This window comes from Colossoma macropomum, unplaced genomic scaffold (assembly GCF_904425465.1).
Source record: "Colossoma macropomum unplaced genomic scaffold, Colossoma_macropomum, whole genome shotgun sequence".
In the NCBI taxonomy this organism is placed as follows: domain Eukaryota; kingdom Metazoa; phylum Chordata; class Actinopteri; order Characiformes; family Serrasalmidae; genus Colossoma; species Colossoma macropomum.
In genome coordinates, this window is record NW_023495808.1 from 65238 (window position 1) to 86277 (window position 21040).

General features: G+C 39.4%; 1 protein-coding gene across 2 annotated transcripts in view; it reads right to left on the reverse strand.

Annotated features, from left to right (window-relative positions):
• Nucleotides 1-340: 340 nt before the first annotated feature.
• dip2cb (disco-interacting protein 2 homolog Cb) overlaps nt 341-21040 on the reverse strand; it is a 54495-nt gene continuing 33795 nt past the window's right edge. For both annotated transcript variants that reach the window (XM_036563534.1, XM_036563533.1), the window contains 24 exons: nt 20599-20663; nt 20102-20195; nt 19552-19671; nt 19259-19373; nt 17999-18138; nt 17255-17391; nt 16106-16314; nt 15736-15850; nt 14014-14215; nt 13732-13832; nt 13563-13643; nt 12619-12742; nt 12200-12321; nt 10786-10897; nt 10512-10621; nt 9569-9699; nt 9093-9261; nt 8404-8574; nt 7189-7250; nt 6572-6629; nt 6384-6458; nt 6096-6270; nt 2916-3039; nt 341-1279 (listed from right to left, as the gene is read on the reverse strand). In XM_036563534.1, coding sequence (XP_036419427.1) covers nt 1027-1279; nt 2916-3039; nt 6096-6270; nt 6384-6458; nt 6572-6629; nt 7189-7250; nt 8404-8574; nt 9093-9261; nt 9569-9699; nt 10512-10621; nt 10786-10897; nt 12200-12321; nt 12619-12742; nt 13563-13643; nt 13732-13832; nt 14014-14215; nt 15736-15850; nt 16106-16314; nt 17255-17391; nt 17999-18138; nt 19259-19373; nt 19552-19671; nt 20102-20195; nt 20599-20663 — 3065 coding nt within the window. In that variant the 3' untranslated portion in view covers nt 341-1026. The remainder of the gene's footprint in view (nt 1280-2915; nt 3040-6095; nt 6271-6383; nt 6459-6571; nt 6630-7188; nt 7251-8403; nt 8575-9092; nt 9262-9568; nt 9700-10511; nt 10622-10785; nt 10898-12199; nt 12322-12618; nt 12743-13562; nt 13644-13731; nt 13833-14013; nt 14216-15735; nt 15851-16105; nt 16315-17254; nt 17392-17998; nt 18139-19258; nt 19374-19551; nt 19672-20101; nt 20196-20598; nt 20664-21040) is intronic.

A 21040-nucleotide genomic window follows, 5' to 3' on the forward strand; every position in this document is an offset into this window, starting at 1 on the left:
TGTGTGATGGCATGCTGTTGATTATGTATTTCATCCTGTGGGGTAGTACCATGTTTGAGTAGCTTGTTTCAAAGATTATTAGCTTTAAAAAGGAGAAATATTGGTGTCAGCTGATACTCATGGTTTCAAAATTGATATCAGTATGGGAAAACAAAGATGACACTTTCAGTACCGGGTTTCAATATCAGCAGAAAATGCTGGATGGCGTTTTAGAGGGAAAAATAATGAATTTGATCTAATTCAACAAATCTAGCCTGAAATATACTATTAAAAATTAAAGTGCCAAAATGGGTTTAAACCACTTTTGGTTTCATACAGAACTTTTGAATGAATATTTTTTTTGGAGAACCATTTTTATAAATGAGATGTGTGAGTGTGAAGGACCATTTTAAAGTTTAAAGAACCTCCCACATAATGTTGGTTCTATGAAAAACCTTTAAATTGGCAAAGAACCTTTGCAGCATGTCGTTATGTCATTCTTTGAATTAAAAAAAAATCTCTTACAAACAAGTTACTTCACGGAACGAATACTGGTTCTTCTACAGAATTGCTTAAAGAAACTTTTGTGGCTTTGTCAGCAGTTTAAGCATGACAGACATCATTAGGTGATTCAATTAAAAATAGCTTGTGCCATCTCTAATAAAAATAAAACTTAATTTTGTTCTGGCATGATAAACGCCATATCTGCCACACATCTGCAAGCGAGGTAAAAGCCTTTGATCAGCCAACACACACTTGTTGCCAGTGTGTGTGTTTATGTGTAAGGATACAGGTCTGCAGTTCATAGTCTTGTTCTGTGTTCTATGGGTTAGTGCTCTTAGCTTGCAAATGTAAAAGTGTGTGCTTGAGTTTCTACGTTTTGAAAACAATTTAAATGTAGTTCAACATGAAGTGTGTGCAAATGTGTTTGAGAAAGTGCATGTTTGTGCGAGTGGGTCTCTACAGATGGGCTTTAGTGTGTGTTTCTATATTTTGTAAGCTATGTATATGCACTCAGATCAGGGTGTGTCTGTTTGAGTGTCTTTTCTACATATTGTAAGCCACGTAGATGGGATCAAGCTGGTCGGCGAGGAAACCATCTCTCAGGTGCATGCGCTGCTTCTCTCCACGCGAGTTGATGGGGATCACGCCCGTATCCACGATGACCACGACGCCCACGATGAGGTAGTGCTCCTCCAGAACCACGTTGGTTACCATGGGAACCAGGTCCAAGGCCTCCTGCTCTGAACCGTCCAGCTCGACCACCACCACCAAGAGTTTAGTCCAGGTGAACACAGCGCTTAGAGACAGAGAGAGAGCGGGAGAGAGAGAGAGAGAAACATACATATACATGCATTAACACCAACGTACATGGATATAAAACAAACACAACTGTTCACTCCAAGTCTGTAAAAAGCATGCATGTCTACTAGGACTGTCATTACGGATCATAGTACAAATGGTGTAATATATTGATTACTTTGAATATTAATTGAGTAATTATACTTTTAAATCATGCATAGGCTTTTAAATATTACAAAATAATTCACTGGAAAAAATGAACCAGGAAGCCTTTAAAATAATAATAATAATTATATATATACACAGACACACACACATTGAGTACTGTGCAATAGTCTTTTGGACCAAAGCAAACTGTTTAAAAACATTTGTCTGGGCAGTAAGTGTGTTCCCACCAGTAAAAATACTATATAACAGAATATATTCTTTACTGTTAATATAATAAAAACTTCAAAAAAAGTACTTAAAATATCTTGAGCAACCCAGAAGAGAAAAGATTTGTTTATGGACTTCTCCTCAATGCCCCCAGCCATTGCATGGACTTGTTCAATTCCATCACTAGCACTCCTGATTTACTTTCATGATAGACTGATTAGGCAAACTAGGCATTTACAGGACAACAACAATTAATACGGGGATGCCAAAAGGTGTTTGGAAATGGTTAAGTGAACACATTGACAAAGTTAATGCATTAATGTTATTTTTATTGATGTTATAATGTTATTTTAAACTGAAACTGTTATATAGGACACACTTGACCAAAACACTAAACCAAAAACCCCACGGTAATGAAGAAAAACACTTTTTTTTGATAAAATTGATCTTTTTAATAGGACAAAACTGCCAATAAATAAAAAGAGTTTCTAATATTTGTTTGTTACAGAATGTACAGTATGCGTCCTTCATAGAAACCGTGAAATACTTCCACGAGACTGACATTTTCACTTTCTATCTGTAAAGTCAGAGACGATAGCTTGTCCTTGTCCTAACTGTTCCTGCACAGTTTGCGTTGTTCATCCTCTGGTCTTTCATCAGTGCTCATAGGACGCTGACCACAGGACACTTTTGGCTAAATATTTTTTGGTAGGTGGACTATTCCCAGTGCAGCAGTGACACTGAGGTGTTTAAAAACTCCAGCTGCACTGCTGTGTCTGATCCACTCGTACCAGCACAACACACATTAACACACAACACAACCACGTCAGTGTCACTGCAGTGCTGAGAATGATCCACCACCCAAATAATACCTGCTCTGTGGTGGACCTGATCACTGAAGGACTAGGTGAAAGGGGGCCAAAGAAGTATGCGGAGACACAAACGGACTACAGTCTGTAGCCGTAGAACTACAAAGTGGACCTATATGGTAAGTGACCCTGATAAAATGGACAGTGAGTGCAGAAACGAGGTGTACTTGGGTGGTGTATTTGGAACAGTGTGGCGAAAATGCATATAAACAGGTGTCCACAAGTTTGCATTAAGTAAGTTTGAATGTATACATTTTTATCTAGTTTAACCGAGTAACTGTGATGTTTATCCTAATGTGTACTCTGTAATTTGCATTTCTGTGTGTACAAATATATTTGCTTATGCATATATGTATGTATGTATGTATGTATGTATGTGTGTGCACTCACCACTCTGTAATGCTCTTGTGTGTTCTGATGATGGATGTTTCAATGTCAATGGGATGATACCGCATCCCTCTCAGCTCCATTGCCTCATCCAGTGCTCCCACCACATACAGAGCATCATGCCTCTCTGAGAAATAGCATACATCATTACACATTGATGCATGCATTGTGTTAAAAATTTTGCATACAAAAGTTATGAATGTATGTGCTTAAATAAAACATAATAATACAGGTATAGTTTACTGAAAAATGTCACTTCTTGAAAATAAATGTGCCGGAAAATAAAAGTCGGGTGTATTGTTTTTATTGTCTATATTACATTACTGTGTAAATTGTTCCTCCAGTCCTGCTCCATTTGAATATTCTTTGTATTTTTAAAAATGTGGTTAAATATTTGACACGACTCTACTGATTTGCCCTTACATGACTCATGCCTCGACTCATATTTGAGACTACAGACTCGTAAAACGTAGCCTGAGACAAAACATGAACAAAATGGGTTTCATTTGGTCCACAAACCTAAATGCAGTAAATGATCAAAACATTTAGTTTCTAACCTTACATGTGTGACTTTCAGCCTGTACGTTTTGCCATGGTCATGGTTCAATACGGCTTCAAATAACAAGTCTTTCATTATATCTATTCTGCTATCCCCTACTAATAATACCTCTTCCCTTTCCTCCCTGACTGTCCATTCTATAAGCCCCAGCCCCCCTCCTCTAATCTCTCTACCTTTAACACTGTTGATTCTTCTTCCATTATAAACACCATAACTACTTCTAAAACTACAACTTGTTCTCTTGATCCCCTTCCAACAACCTTAACTAAAGCTTGTCTTTCCGCGCTGGTCCCTCATCTCACAATTCTTGTCAATAACTCGCTTCTCTATGGACAGGTACCCTCTGCTTACAAGATTGCTGCCATCACACCCATAATTAAAAAACCTGGCCTTGATCCACTAGAACTCAGTAATTACCGCCCCATTTCTAACCTCCCTTTCCTGTCCAAAGTACTTGAACGAACTGTGGCTAGCCAACTTCAGTATTACATATCAGCTAACTGCCTCTTTGAACCATTCCAGTCCGGATTTCGTCCCTCTCATAGCACAGAAACTGCCTTAATAAAGGTCACTAATGACCTCCTGGTGTCTGCCGATACTGGTGCCCTTAGCATCCTTCTACTACTTGACTTGAGTGCAGCCTTTGATACGGTGAGCCACTCAATCCTCCTATCAAGGCTGCATGATCTGGGCATTAGGGGCACTGTCCTGGAGTGGTTTAAGTCATATCTGACTGACAGAAAACAGTTTGTCACCCTCAGTGGCCATACTTCTCACACGTCTGTGGTTACTCAGGGGGTCCCTCAAGGCTCAGTCCTTGGACCTCTTTTGTTTATCGTGTACATGCTTCCTCTTGGCCACATAATACGTAGTTTCAAGCTGAACTTTCACTGTTATGCGGATGACACACAGATTTACATTAGCACTCAATCTATTAAAAATCCACCCCTCACCCAGCTTGAAAACTGCATAACAGAAATTAAAACATGGATGAAGCACAACTTTCTCATGTTAAATAGTGACAAAACAGAACTTATTCTTATAGGATCCAAATCAACTCTCCTTTCTCTCTTTCCATTGACAATGTAACTCTGTCCCCTTCCCCTCTGGTACGAAATCTGGGCGTTCTCTTTGACTCAACTCTCTCATTCAGTGCACACATCAACTCTGTAGTTAAAACCTCTTTTTTCCATCTTCGTAACATTGAAAAAATTCGATCGTCACTCTCTCAGTCTGCTGCAGAAACCCTTATGCATGCATTCATTTCTAGTCGCCTGGACTACTGTAACTCTCTACTTTGCTGGTATTAACTCCTCCCATTTATGCAAACTCCAGATCGTACAGAACTCTGCTGCTCGCCTTCTCACCCGCACCCATGCACATCAGCATATTACACCCATCCTGCAACATCTCCACTGGCTTCCTGTAAAATACTGCATACAATTCAAAATTCTTCTCCTCACATACAAAGCTCTACATAACCTTGCTCATTCTTACCTCTCTGATCTACTTATTCCCTACAAACCAACTCGCACTCTCAGGTCTTCCTCTGCTGGTTTATTCACTGTCCCACCTTCCAAACTACATGGGTACGGAGATTGTGCTTTCTCTAGGCTGGCTCCCGGACTCTGGAACTCTCTTCCCTCACATATTCAACAGGGCAACACTGTCTCCACTTTTAAATCTAAACTTAAAACTTCTCTCTTTTCTATTGCTTATAACTGTTCTCAATCCTAAACCAGCCCTTTGCCAAGTCCTGCTATGTTTTGCTTGTGATGTTATGACTGTGCTTCATGTTCTCATGTTTGTCTTTACTGTTCTGTATTTCAAAAACCTGTAAGCGTCTTTGAGTTCTTGAAAAGCGCTATATAAGTATAATGTATTATTATAGAAAAACCTTCAGTTTGATGGACAGAATGAATACTGACAGCGGTAAAAGCTGTGTTTAAAGGAAAGAGACAAAATAAATAGAAACTGAAAAATTTAGGTGAAGCTGTCAGATAATCTAGCTGAAGTTTAAGAAAGTTCCTTTTAAAAATCAAATTCCTTTAAAATGTATGCATTACACTAGCTAGTGAGCACAGTTGCTATACAAACTACAGACTAACCAACCATTTCATGTTGTTTTACCTCTTTCTTTTAAACCTTGCATTTACTGAATGAAGCGCTTCAGTTCTATCCTTCAGACTGATGGTTCTTCTACAAGAAAAGGCTCTTTTTTTGAAGCCGTGTCAAACCTGGCAGGTCTTAAATAGAGGTTTACTTTTGTACAATGCAATGACAGCAGCTTATAATGAGACCATAATAAAATTCTCTACTAAAGACTTCAGACTCGACTCACACTCAGAGATTTGGGACTCGACTCAAGCTCGCATTAATTGACTTATCAACATTAAGTTGAACTGTGGTATAGATTTTGTGATGTACTGACTTGTTTCCTAAAGAAATATATTTGAACTGAATCACTGTGAGGTCAGTGACTTACACAAATATATACAAATATGCACACACAGTCCTCATCGAATCTAAACCAACAGAGCCAACTTCAGACACATGCATTAACACATATGCACTAATATGGAATAAGTATATCACCAACAACATGCTGCACCACATGTACGCACCTCCACTGGCGTCTGTGAGTTCTGTCCTGCGAAGAAACCCGAGGTAGCCAGTTCTGGCCCAGATGGTTTGTGTGTCACCAAAACTCAGTCTGGCGCTGAAATGATCTGAGCGAACATTCTCTTCTCCAAATACGGAGAAATACCCGCTCGCATTCTGACTGCTGTGCACCCAAATCTGCAGCACAGACACACACATACATTTTACCTACACAAAGTCCTCACACATACAGATTTACTACATTCAAATTGGTCATCAGTGTTTGCAGAGTAAGGCTACATTGCTCTAACCTCTCCTAGGTGAGAATCTCCAATTGGTCCCTTTGTCTCTGGGTTGGCAATGATGATGCGGACACCCGGTAATATCTGCACATGAGAACAAAACAGTTTGTCTTTACCTGTTTTATTAAACTGTATGACTTTAAAACACTTCTTTATAAAATGCACAGGTATGGTATTACTAACGCATTACTACTCACCTTGCCTGACTCCATTAGAGGCAGACTATGCGGAGACCCTCTTTCCACCAACCGTACTCTAAAAATGCATATATAAGTATACCTTATTACTCACTATAACTGCACCTTACAGAACAAAGAAATGCATCTTTAAACTGAGATTGTCTAAAGTGCGTGTGTCTGCATATACAGTAATGTTTCTGCCCTTGAGAAAATCATACTTAAATAGCTATTTATCAGGGCAGAAACTGTTTATTTGCTCATTAATACACTAAGTACTGATTTTATACGTCACTGTATTTGTTTAATCACGTCCAAATCTGTCCTCAAGAAGCCCAGTATTAATAGCAGTTATCATTTAATACATTAATCCTTTACTGAATTACCTCTGTGTGCTGTTGGTGGAATTTATCAAAACTATAAAATAGTTGGGGGTGTTGAGGAGAAAAGTGGAATCAAACCTTTTCTTCTAATTAATGAAAAGATATCACTTTTTACTGCATTTGTGTTTGGTTCCACTTATGGTAAATGTTTTTAAAACACCCAAATACATAGTTTTAAACAATCTGCTTAAGTGCTAGTATTTCATGTGGTAAAATTTCAGGATGGTAGATGTGGATATTCCACATGTGCAGTACCTGTCATGTCTGAGAGCTCTCATGTCCACATAGACTGTAGTAGGGTCAGGTCCAGAGGTGCCCTACAAGGAGAGAGACGACATCATCTAATCAATCCAATCAACACTGTCCACCTCTCACTAGCCACTTTATTACATGACACTCTTTCTCTGGACTCTTCACATTTACCACTGAAGAACGCTTCCTTAGGTTTCTTATAGAATATATTGTTATGCAGCTGGTTGTAATGGGCTATCCATCACAGGCACTATGTTATTCTTCACTGCTGGTAATGTTTATATGTAATCTGTAATGGAATATACTTTTAAAGGAATCCTCCCAACTATCTGCATGCAAAAATACTGATTACATTTATCTTACTCCTGAGTTCTTTTGACATATTTTTGTCAATACCATTTAGGAAAGTGTTTTTGAGTTTTTGAGAAAGAGATATTCATTGTCAAACTTCTGGCATTACGAAACTTTTTGGTCTCAGCCCCAGAATTCTCAACGGCATAATTATGACAATTAACGCTGATAATTATCTAATTTGACCAGTAGGAATCAAATTCGCAATTTCCCGACGATAGGGTAAAACCTTACATAGTTATGTCACTGGTGAACTCATTATGAATCACGAGTCCCCTCTTTAACTGTGTTACAGTAATCCAGACTGAACTGGTAAATATGAACACAAAATATCATCACAGAATAACAAGAACATGCACAATGTATCCAAGCCTAACCTTTAGAATGAGAACAATGTATTAAGATATGCACAAAAACCTTTCTTATGACGAGAACTAATCAAATTTAAGAAAAACAAGAGGTATTTTACAGAAACCAAAACCACAAAGAAGTCTGGGTAGCTCCACCACCAGTGCTATAGCATTAACCTTGACTGTGAGTTTCTGCTGTTTATTTCAGTTATGAAATGAGTGACCTGACAACCATATTAGTCAGAAAAGCACTGTATAAAATTAAAATGTAAAATACAAATATATATTTATATTGGCAATATTTACATATTGGGCCTTACTGTCCCTTAAGTTACACCGAGACCCTGGAGGAATATTATTTTGCTCCACTATATACTTAATCAATGAATATTGAAGTTCTTCCTGAATCTTGGTTACTCACACCCACAAACACAAACTTACACTCCCACATACATACTTTCGCAAAACATGCAGTCATAACATCACTAGTCTGTGTGTGTTGACAGCGAGAGCTGACCTGCAGACACACAGCGAGGTTAATCCTGCAGCCGAATGCAGTACTGACAGCGCGGGGGTGCAGCCCCACATCTTTAAAGAGTTTGGAGAAGGACTGAGTGAGAGAGATCCGCGGCCTCTCCTCTGCCACAACCACACATGTCCTCACACGTGATAAATCCAGTCCCCGTGCCTGAGACACAGCACATACACACATATTAAACCAATTTAGTTCCATATAAATGCACAAAATTATTGCTGAATGCAATAATCACATTCAATGTCCATAGGTTCTAAATTATTAGTAGAAAGCTGGCAAGCTGTAAAAAATGTAAAGAAATTTTAGATGTGTAGATCCAAGCTAGAGGTGATTCGAAAATGACTAAGAAAGCTGTATAACATCAAGAATGAAATTATGATATAATTAATATTCAAAATATTTCATGTTTCAAAAGTGGTGGTCAAATATTGGTGCAGATAACTTGACAAAAAAAATCTATGTAAATAGATAATTACAGCATAACTTTTATTATAAAACACAAAGTACATTAACATTTAAAAAATATCTTTTAGTGTCTGTTAACTGATATTTTAAATTAAAATATTATTGTATGTAAAGCAACAAAAATTTTAAACAGGATTATTCATGTGTGCATGTGCATATAAAAGCATGCCTTGCACATGTCAGGGATTGTTTGTGTATAAACTCACCTTGAGCGAGTCAGTGAGAGTGCCGAGTGTTTTGGTACACAGCTCCATGACGGAGTAGGAGCAGAATGTGTCTCTCACTTTAAACTGGCTGACAGACAGCAGCCACAGGGCTGGGTTTACCTCCAGCTCTGCTGGCGGGATCAGTACGGACTGGTGCCCTGCGTACACACTACACACACAGAAACATATTTTATATATTTATACATACTCACTAAAACATGCATACACAGTTCAATCAAGCCTGCTCATTAGAATATTAGGCCATGCTCAGACAGTTCTAGGTCTGATCAGTGAATACAGCTTGTTTTAAATAGTATTTTATGGGGGGGCCAATGATATCAGAAACATCAAAAAATTCCTGTCACAAGACAGCAATAGATTTTTCACTTCTTTTATACTAGGATTGCGCTAGGGCAGATAGAGTATGTATACTAAGAGATTTTAGAAATTCTCTGGAATACCAAGCTGTTCTGTACCTGCAGAGGCACCACACAACAAAGCCCAGTCCACAATACGGGTCCAAACATACGGCCACCTCACGAGACGGATAGAGCTCACACTGCAACTTTATAGAACGACACAATGCACTGGTAGCACTGTGAGACATCTACATATGACAGAGAGAGAGAAAAATGAAACATCAAAATGGTCATAAACTTCTCCAGGAAATGATGCAATGATAAATTAGCTACAGTAAAGAACAGTGCACTCTGAAAGTAAGTGAACAGTGCCAGTTTTTCGGCACATTCAGCTCACTGGATTGGAAATAAAACATTGACTATAAGGAATGCTGCGAAGGTTCTGAAGAAAGTCTGCTTTAACATATATCAAACAGCTGTTTCTACTGTTGTGTACATAGTTCCTTCATTTTAGGCCATCATAATTTGCTATCTTGTTGCATGATTGTTTGACATCTGCAGCCCACAACCAAATGCTGAAGTACTGTCCATTAAGGATTTTTGGTATCGCTATTTCTTCCGTATACTCCAGCAATCATTATGCCGCAGTATACATCATCAGTAAAGACAACTGAGGTTCCACTGGCAGCAATAAATATTAATGTCACCATAGTTCACAGAAGCTGGATTTTTGGAAATTACTTTTGGTCCCCTTAAATGGGAGAGCTACATATAAACAGGGCTGTTACTCTTACACAGTCTGTTTAATATGTCCAATTACTTACTAATTACACTGCATATAATTTTTTAGATGTAAAGTATCATATGGACCTGGCTTGTAACTCACCCACTCGTGTTTAGCAGGCTGAAGATTCTCTACAAAGTAGGCACTTTGCCTATTTTTTCTACTTAGTGGCACATCAGTGACCGTGTGTCCTTGTTTCCCTAAAACTACCATCATCCCAGAGTGTATGTACCTGAGAGCATGTAATTTCAATCGAGTGAATGTGCAAATGAGTACCTTCACCCCAGCAAGCATGCCCGTGGTGGACACACTAAAGTCCAAGTATGCCAGAGACTCTGGGTCAGATGGCTTATACAGTAGCGGAGACCGTCTCTTCGGTAGGTCATCTTAAACACACACAAACAGGCACAAAGAGAATACATTCACACTCAGTGCTCAATGCATACAACGACATTTGGATAAAAGCAAAAAATGGTCATGGTAGTCTATTTACACGCAACATTAGCACTATATTAACTTTATCTCTCACACATACACACCCAAACTTTACCTGTGTCAAGGACAGGTGGCCATGACCGTAAGTCCACAGCGGCTGATGCCTCTTTAGACCTCAGGAGCTTACAGATCGCCTGGGTGGTCATAACACAGGCTGAGCGACTCACCTGTAAACAAATACAATTGTTTAAGTGTGTGCATGTGTGGATTAACGGTCATTAGGGATGTTAATGCATAACCTTAACCTTAACTTTTCTGGGCCCAAGCTCATTTAAGATGAACTGAGGTGAAGTGGACCTGACGTGGTGGTCCTGTGGCCTGACGAATCAAAATTTGACCATCTGGACCATCTGGTTTGTTATCAGCACACAGTTCAAAACCCAGCATAAGTGATTGCATGAGGGTGCATTAATGCACATGGCATGGGTGACTTGCACATCCGTGAAGGCACAACTACTGCTCAATGATATATACAGGTTGGCTCCATAGTAAAAGAGTCCAGGTGCTAAACCAGCCTGCCTGTCACCCACTGAAAACATTTGGCGCATTATGAAATGAAAATTATGAGCTGCTGAGCAGCTGAAATCCTGTATCAAGCAAGAAAAGTAAAACATTTCATTTTCAAAACTACAGCAATTGGTCAGTTCCCAAACGCGTACAGAGTGTTGTTAAAAGTGGTTATGCAACACAGTGGTAAAGACTGTCCCAACTTTTTTGATAGGTGTTGCTGGCATCAATTTCAAAACGAGCATATATTTTTCAAATAAAATTTTCAATTAAATATAGGGTATAAATTATTTTCCCAACTGTCCCAAAAACATCCCAACTTTTTTGGAAACAGGGTTGTAGTAAAATTATATATATAAATTTATAATAATATATACATTATTTTTATTAAAACAGAACATAAATATAAAAAAAATCTTCTTGAAAAAAGTAAATAAATTAAAATAATTAAATACCACTCAGTAGGTAAGAATAAAAAAGATGGAAGTAGAAAACAATAAACAATACAAAAAAATGATAAAATGATTAAAAAATGTAAAATAAACAACAGTAAAAAAGAAATAAATCAATGAGGAAAGCAACCAAAATAAATTTAAAAAACCTGTGAGCAAAAAAAACTTTACGTTTTCCCAAGTTACATCCACATCCCTGGGTATAGTATCTACAATTTATAACAATTCTCATACATTTTTCATACTCCCCACAGGTTTAGTATACCTAAAATATGCCTTGACTTAGCCACAGATGACTCCGATCCGGATTGGAACGTGATCTAAAGGAATATATTCTTTTCCTCTAAAAACTTCGTTCACCAGCATATACACTATACATTTGCATACATATTTTATATTACCCACCACGCTTTGTTCTAAATGCTCTTCAGATGCTCTCCTACTGATAGATGCATATAATAATATATCCATCCACATGTATGCATGTCTGTATAAGTGCATTGTGCTTACCTCTACAATCATTTTAACAGTTGGCAAAGTGGTTGAGATGTTTTGGGGATGAGGTGGCCTAACTGTGATGGGGATACAGCCAGCATACAAACAACCATAAAATGCCGCAATGAGATCTAAACCTGTAGAACACACAAACATAAACACAGATACACAAAATGTGACTTTAATACAACATCTCTGCTTTTTGCATGACCAAAAATGAAATGACAAAACACTTAATAACCCCCAAAAACTGACTTAGCAGAAACATGGATGAACTATAATAAACTTCAACCCCTTAGTGTGTGTACACATAATTGCTCTTATCTCACTGGGCTCCTGGATTTGTTCAAAGATGTATAGACCTCTACTTTTTGTTTTTTCTTATGGACAAATACTGTGAAAAATTAAAATCTATGAGCAGAATGTAAAGTTACCTGGTGGATACACTAATGCTACATGATCTCCGTCTCGCAGCTGCCCTCTCTCAAACAGCAGGGCCGCGATCTTCTCTGCTCTTTTATGGAGCTGAAAACATGTTAGAGAACTCCCTACTGCCCCCTAAAACACACACACACACACACACAAACAGACTCAGACACACTTATGACACTGATTACATCATAATCATTAAAAACATGTAAGTGAAGAAACTAGGGATGTGCATTCTGACTGATTTTGATATTCAAGTATCCATCAGAGTCAATGAATGGATATTTGGTTAACTGTGAGGAAGGAAAAAAATAAAAATAAAAAAAATAAAAAAGTTTACGTGGACATGTAGCAGACTTGCTTTTTTAGGTTATGGCGTGGTGCTAGCAAGCAACAACGGCATAACAATTTAGCCGCGTGCAGAAGAATGCATTTGAAAGTTGATTATTATTCAAAAAAAGAAAAAGGTTTTCATGCCGGATCATTAATGGTGACTGCCTCTTCAGATGACATAATGGGCTACGACTACCACCAACAGGTACAACGCTGAGCGCTAATGAGGACTTGCCATCAACACTAAGTCTTTTACCTCAGTGGACAAATTTTTTTGTTGACATGAAATATATTTATACTTTTTCTAGACCGAGCTAATATCAACTTGAGTTGTTCACAGCTGTGGCACAGCCATATCTTTGGTAACACACTGAAGTTAATATGCTTGTGTTTTATAGCAGCACAGTGTAAAATGATGCACATATGTACTCACAAATATGAGCAAAACACTTTACAGAGATAAAATCTGTATTATACCCATATATATATGTATTTCAGTATTTGGATACTGGTACCTCGAACGGTTAACTTATCACATATGTACCTATGCACATCCTTATTAGAAACAGCTGGTTGTGGTGTTTTCCCATGCTGTGTATTATGTTTTGTGTAATACCCTTGAGTTGATGAGCGTGTACAGTATGTGGTCAGGTGTAGTTTGAGCTCGCCACTGCAACACCTCAGACAGGAAGAGGAACTGGATCACAGAGGAAACAGAAAGTAAAAGATGACACTCAGAATAAAACATCTTTCACTGATTCATCCTAAAAGACACACACACGTACCTGGTCGTTGTCCTCCCCTTGGCTCAGGTCTCGGCCACAGGCCTGTGCCATCCGCTTTCCTGCCACTAGGTTCCCCACCATCACAGAGGCAGGGCCAACCTCTATAACACGCAGAAACACATAACAATATTCTTCTTCCAGTTTATACAGAGCATTCCACTGAACCACTGAACCATTTTCATGTTAAATGAATTGAAGAGCATGTTTCACACATTACAAAATGATGTAGAAGCAGACTCTACAGCACACACAGACACACATAAATGCACACACACTGTGTACCGGGTTGTTTCTGTCGGGGTTTAGGCAGGTTGGTGACACAGGAGTGGGGGCACATGAGCACATTACAAGGATGCAGCGCCCCTTCCTGGAAGAGCTGCTTTGTCTCAGACAGATGGATGCCCCCGAGAGGGGTTTTTGGCAGAGTGTTGGAGGGGACCAGTGCCAGGCAGTACACACCAACCTGATGGATACCATCTATAGCCTACAAACAAACACCCACCCACACACACACACACAACAATAATAATAATGTATGACAGAGTAAAAACATTTTCGAATGTTACGAACAAGAAATTACATGCATTATGAATATATGACATATATACACTGTGTGAATGTTTATATGCATCAGGTGCATCGCTACCTCAGATTTCTGATTGAGGCCAATAAAAAAAAACACAAAATGTAAGGTTGTCAAGTGCATAAGTGCTGCTTTCTTGCATTATCATGACTTGAATAAAAGATACTGACAAAGCTCTCATGTGATCATCAAAACTTCCTTTTCAACACCAAATGGGCATTAGGTTGCTCCACAGCTCCATTTAGCTGAGCTGTATTAGCTCCTATAGGGTACTTACCTAGTCAGCAAGTAGTAACACTTGACCATCGTAAAGAAAACAGATATCCACACTGTGGCATGCGCCCGCCCCCCCGGGCCCCGACGATGACGGCCGCGAGAGTCGGCAGGAAGGCGGGGCCCGAACACCCAGCGGCGACGAACCTCGGCCAGGGCGGCAGGAAGAGAGCCGCGAGTGTGGAGGGGGCGGAGCGAAAAGCCCGAGCTCTTCAGAGTGGCGCGAGTGACGGCGGGAGGAGGAAGACGACGACGGTGCCGGTAACGAGAGGCACCAGGGGAAGGAGCGAGTCCCGAGCTCCGCCGCCTGGGCCCCGCCCCCTGTTACGCAGCGAGGCCGCGCCACTACACCTCACCTTCGACCCGGGCGGCTGAGCCGCCAGCTGGGGGCGGTGACGAGGAGGCGGAGCAGCGAGCTCTCGTTCCCTCTCGGCTCAGGTGCTCGCGCTGCCTTAATGAGAGCCAGCTGATGCTGATCTGGCGGGCAGCGTGAGCGCCTTTTAAAAGAGCTGAGAGGGAACAGAGAGAGAGAGAGCGCAGCAACAAGAGACTGAGGAGCTGGAAAGCTCCTTGTTGAGGATAAAGGGACAGAAGCCACTGAAGAGTGGCCAGCTTAGGTTCTTTGTATTGTTTGGTTTTGTCTGTTTGGTGTTTTATTTGAGTAATTAAAGAGATGGCTGCTGCAACCCTAAACCCTGCCTCCAGCGTCCTCCTTGAGCCCGGGGTAGCACATGCGGTGCTACACACACTTTAAAATAAAACAAGTCTTCAAAAAGATGACACAGTCCTTCAATCATTAGCCCAAGACAGCTAGACTGAGTGCTGCAAAAGGTAGCACTCTGATTAATTAGTTTACCTGCTGTGGTATGCTGTCATTTGTTAACTTTAGCCAGTTAAATGCAAGGTAAGCAATTGTGTGTTAATATTCAGTTTCCTATGATTACGGTAATGAGTGGGTAATTTTCTAATATAGCTACAATGAATCACTATAGCGATGTCTCTACGCCTTAATTTTCGCTAGCTTGGCCCCTAACTTGCCAACAGTCCCATCTAAAATTAAATTCTGGCTGTGCCACTGGTGTGTATGTAATACCCAATCTCAATATTCATTACCTGAAAGCTGTGCGTTTGTGTGTGTGTGTGTGTACCTGTAGTACTCTGCTCATCCACTGAAAGCTTTCCTCTTCAGTGGAATCTGGTCTCTGCTCTGCCACCACTACTATCCTCTCATCATGAAGTACAGTAATAGAGAACACCGCTATCCTACACACACACACAAAATGGTACAGTTCTTTGTTTATTAAGCTCAGTTAACAGCCAGAAATACACATCATATGAACAAATATTTTCACTTTCACAGCACAGTAATAGTTGTAATACATGTGGTACTGCGAATAATGTTCTTCTTTGGAGACTAAATGCATAGCCTGTACTTCCATATCATTTTCTCTGGTTAAACTGCTTTAGTCCAATGTTTTTAATGCAAACACACACACACACACACCCACACTCCCATACCTTCCTCTGTATACAAACTTCATGGGTTCAACGGCAAGAGCAGTGGCGACTATGTCGTCAGCACTGTGTCTCCGTCCCCCGACCAGCATCAACCCATCCAACTTTCCTGTGACAAAGATTGCTCCGCCCGGGCCTACAAATCCCAGCAGCCCTGAGCGTACAAAAACACACTCACTCACCAGCACACCGTTGCTGGACATAGGACACACCTACACCAGCGAAAGAGAGAGAGTGAGAATGAGAGAAAGAGAGAGAGAGAGAGGGAGAGAGAAACATCCATATTTCAGTAAATCACACATACAATAAAGTAGAAGGAGCGCATTTGTTACATTACATTAGTAAAAGAACAATGAGATGGACACAATATATGTCCAACTGAGCAAGCGTAAGATGCACCCATTGCTGACACAGGCGTTCAACTGCAGACACACGGCTTGTTTAACTGCCATAGAAAAGCACTGCCAATTAGAGCTGGGTATCGAAATTTAATACTTCAAAGCTACCAACCAAACTACTTCAACACTACTTACTAAAAAAAATGTAAAAATCTGGCATTCCTAACCAAGTTTCAATACCTAAATGGTCAGTAGTCAATGAGCCAATAAGCATGTTTGTTCCAAATCTAGACTGATGATTGGCTGCCTAAACTACACTCCATATGCATGTTATCAACGTAAGTGATTCTTGCTTAGTTTGCAGTCCAGTATGTTCAGTAATTACACTTTCAACACTTCACACTTATTTCTGGTTTACACCACACCCACTTTTGGTTTGCAAGTCAAGATATGGGTGTTGGCATCAATATCAAAACAATACCCAGCCCTACTGACAACAGAATGGGACACTCAGAGGCAGAGTGGACCTGCATTCTCTGGAGTGATGGAGCACCAATGAATACCTTTGGGATTAGTTGGTGTGCTGTTTGTTATCCAGAAGTAATTCTCACTATTGTGGCTGAAAGCAATCATACCCTCACAGCAATGTTACAGCGTCTAGTGTAAAGCCTTCTCATAAGAGTAGAGGGTGAAGTAGTGGGACAAACTATTAAGCAAGTCTTTACAAACCTTTGGGCATACAGTGTAACCTGATTTGTGAATATTAGAAAAGTTTATAAAGGCAAAAATTCTGAAGCAGGGAAAAGATTCAGACCTCAAACGTGTTCTTGGTCATGCCAGTAAGACCATAGTAGGATGTTCCTGTGGCAATGGATGACACACAGATCTCCCCAATCTCGTCCGTTTTACACAACTGAGGAATAGTTTCCGGTTTCACTACACATACCAACGCTGAGAGAGAGAGAGCAAATCAGTTTCAACTGAACAACTCGCTTCTGGATAGGCAACTTCTACTAACAGTTCCATGCATACTAGTGTCACTATTGATTATATTAGTATTTGAGTATTCGGCCAAATATTTTGACAATTCATTTGAAAAAGACCAAGCAATTAAAATTAAATTGGTAATAACAAATCATGCATAGTCTCTCAACGATTCCAAAATTTTACTGGAAAATGATTAATATGGAAGCTTTAAAAAGGAATAATTAAAAGAAAACATGAAAATACTATATAGCAAATTATAAGTCATCAGGCTCTGTTTCTTACTGTTAGAGAGATTACCAAGAGAATTTAAAAATGTGCAACATCATGTGAATTGGCAACAAATCAGAGCAGATTTACTGATTTATTGGTAAATTTTACTATTTATTTATTTTTCAGGGTAATCAAGAAACAGTGACAGCCTACTGCATGAACATGCTTAGTACATCTACCCATGACAACTTTGCAGCATCAGGGGAAAATCAGTCATAAAACTACAAATATGCCACAGGCAGCTCTACCATGTACTGTAATTCTGATCTCATGCACACACACACACACACACACACGCTACCTCCAGGCATAGGACTGCCAACGTCCTGCAGTGTCAAGACAGAGAGTTTCTCTCCTGTGTCCACTCTGATAACACCGTGACTCAGCCCAGTCATGCTGAGGACCCCTCTGCCCATAGGCTTAGAACTGCTTTCATTTGGCCTGCAGGAGAAACACAAAATGTATACAACACAACGACTGTAAGACTAGATTTCACCGTAAGAAGAACCTTTTCCCCCACAGTTTCAGAGACCCTTTCACATAGCCTCCTGAGCAAACAAACTATATACAAAGCTCACATACTATCATAACTACATTACATGCTATAGCGGTTATAGCCCAGAGCAAGGATGCTCCACTAATCTTGAATGCATCACATCTCTTAACCCTGTTCCTCATCCATAAGACCATACAGGCGATACATTTAGAGACAAAGTACTTGTGACACGTGCAATTCTGCATTAGGTATGGTGAAATACAGTGGCCCCAAAAAGTATGTGGACATTTGTGCCATACTTAAAAGTGTATTAATTGTCAAAATGTCAAACCATGTGCCATTTATTTTAAACAGACCATGTCAAGATCTTTAAAAGGCCAGTTTGTTAACGTTTGTTAACCTGCTGTTAATCTTCTGTCATTTGAGTAATTTCTTTGCATCCAAAATACTTCTGACAATTCTGATCCTATCAGTGAACACAAGCTCAGTGACAGCACTGTAAGAACAACCAGATGTAGAGGTTTCCACCTCTGTGCTTTACAGAACCCTCAGAGCAGTCTGAATGGAATTCTTCTCCAGGCTTTTTCCATACTGAGTTAAATGTTATGCTAAAATTATGTATCTGAAACATATCAATTCATTAAACAATTTATGAAGTAATCTACAAACCGGTATAAAAGTTTACTAATGGTTAAACTGACTAAATACTTTTTGGGGCCCACTGAATCAGCATGTAGAGCTTTATGCGTGCTACAGTGTTTTATACCACTATATATAAGAAGCACGATGCTGAATTTATTGTTGGATGTGCTTTCCAGTTTCTTAGCAAGTCCATACATACTTTTCAAATCAATGAAAAATCAAGAGCATACTATTGACTTGTTTCTTCAGAGCAATTACATAAGGCGACTTAGGTGTGAAGCCTTTTCCAGTGCATTTTTGTCAAAATAAATGCAGCAACATCATTGAGAATGCACGTTAGGGAGGACAGTGTTTTAAAAGACAATTTTTTTGTCTCAGGAATAAAGTGACTGAGAGCATGTGTCTCAGTGTGTGTGTACTGACCTCCTCAATGCTACAGTTAGAGCCTCTGGTGAGCTGGCACACGGGCAAATGACCTCTGACCTCAGGCCCATACTCTGAAACACGTTCAGGAATGCATCACATGACGAGATAGACCCTGTGAGAGAGAGAGAGAGGGAGAGAGAGAGAGAGAGAGAGAGAGAGAGAGAGAGAGAGATATTAAATAATTAATGTTGTTTTTTAAGGGTATGAATGTTTAAACCAGACATTACTACACTAGAACTACCAGGGGTGAGATTTTGTTAATTAACCTCCACACACACTCACACACTTACATGGATTTGCACCATCAGCAACCAGCAGCATGCGTAGAGAGCTCAGGTTGAGGTCAGTCTGATCTCTATGTGCTACCAGAGCCCAGTGTAGATCCCTACTCTTTACACAGACCACTTTAGCTACACACATACATAAAGAGAAACACAGTTACAGACACACACACACACACACACACACAGACAAATACAAAACACACAACACACAAACAGACAAAGAAGAAAACAACAATAAAAATCAGAGATCTCCATTCTGCTATTACAAAAAAACTGAAGAGAAAATGTTCAGTTGAGATTAGAAGTGTTCTGGGATCAAAAAAAATCAAATACCAGATTACGCAAATGTAATCAATTTATTGCTGTAAGAAATTATGCTATGACAAAAAGAGGCTTTCCAATCCTTGCTGCGTGTTAAGAGAGAACTGGGACATTCTGAGCAACTCTGTGTCTGTTATATGTCACAGTGCAGGTGCTTCTCTTTAAACTAAAACATCACATCTTCTCTTAATCACAACTACTCTGTGTGTTTATGTGTGTGCGTGTGTGTGTATACCTTTGTAATGACAGACTTTCTGGATCCAGGACAATGGATTCACCTTCATGAGAGCATATGGAACGCTGACCACATGCAGCATATTGAGTACACTCTAGAGAGCGAGAGAGAGAGATAGAGAGAAAGAGAGAGGGTGGGGGGGGGTGAGAAGAATATTGGGTAACAGTGTGAGAGAGAGATTATCAAAAAAAGATCAAATCAATAAGACCTCAACAAATCAAAAATAATAATTTCCACTGCACAACACCGCAAACATACATTTACTACTTTCTAAATAAAACATATTTTTCATTTTCCAAAAATAACAGGCTGCAGACATTTAAACTGCTTTGTTATCTTCATTAAAATATGCCTTGACATGCTTGAATTTAATATCTCTACTAATAAAAAAGACAATTTCAGACACTTTGAGACCTTAAATGTTTCAAATCTATTTTAAGACTTTCTAAGATTTTTCACAGGTTCATGGGAACCCTGATTGCTTAAAGATTTCTCACCGTCAGAATGCCATGCCACAGTCCTACATCCTTCTTGAAGTCCAACACATTCACCAGCGTCTCCGCTAATATACACAAACAGACAAAAACACACAGACAGAGAGATAAAACACCGCTATCCTAATAGAAGGAACCTCTACTCAATCAATCAATCAATAAATAAGTGTGTATAGCTGTATAGAGTGTGGTGCATATAGCTAATGTGAATACTGAGTTAATGACATGTCAGTCCATACTGTATGAGATTATTTGGGGAAATTACACAGATACTTTATCCTGCATGAATCACTCAGTTAAATCCCTTATGAATTACATTACAGAACCTCCTCTGGTAAAACTATGCATGAATCACTCAGTTAAATCCCTTATGAATTACATTACAGAACCTCCTCTGGTAAAACTATGCTATCTGGTAAATTATCTAGTAAAAAAAAAAATCCAA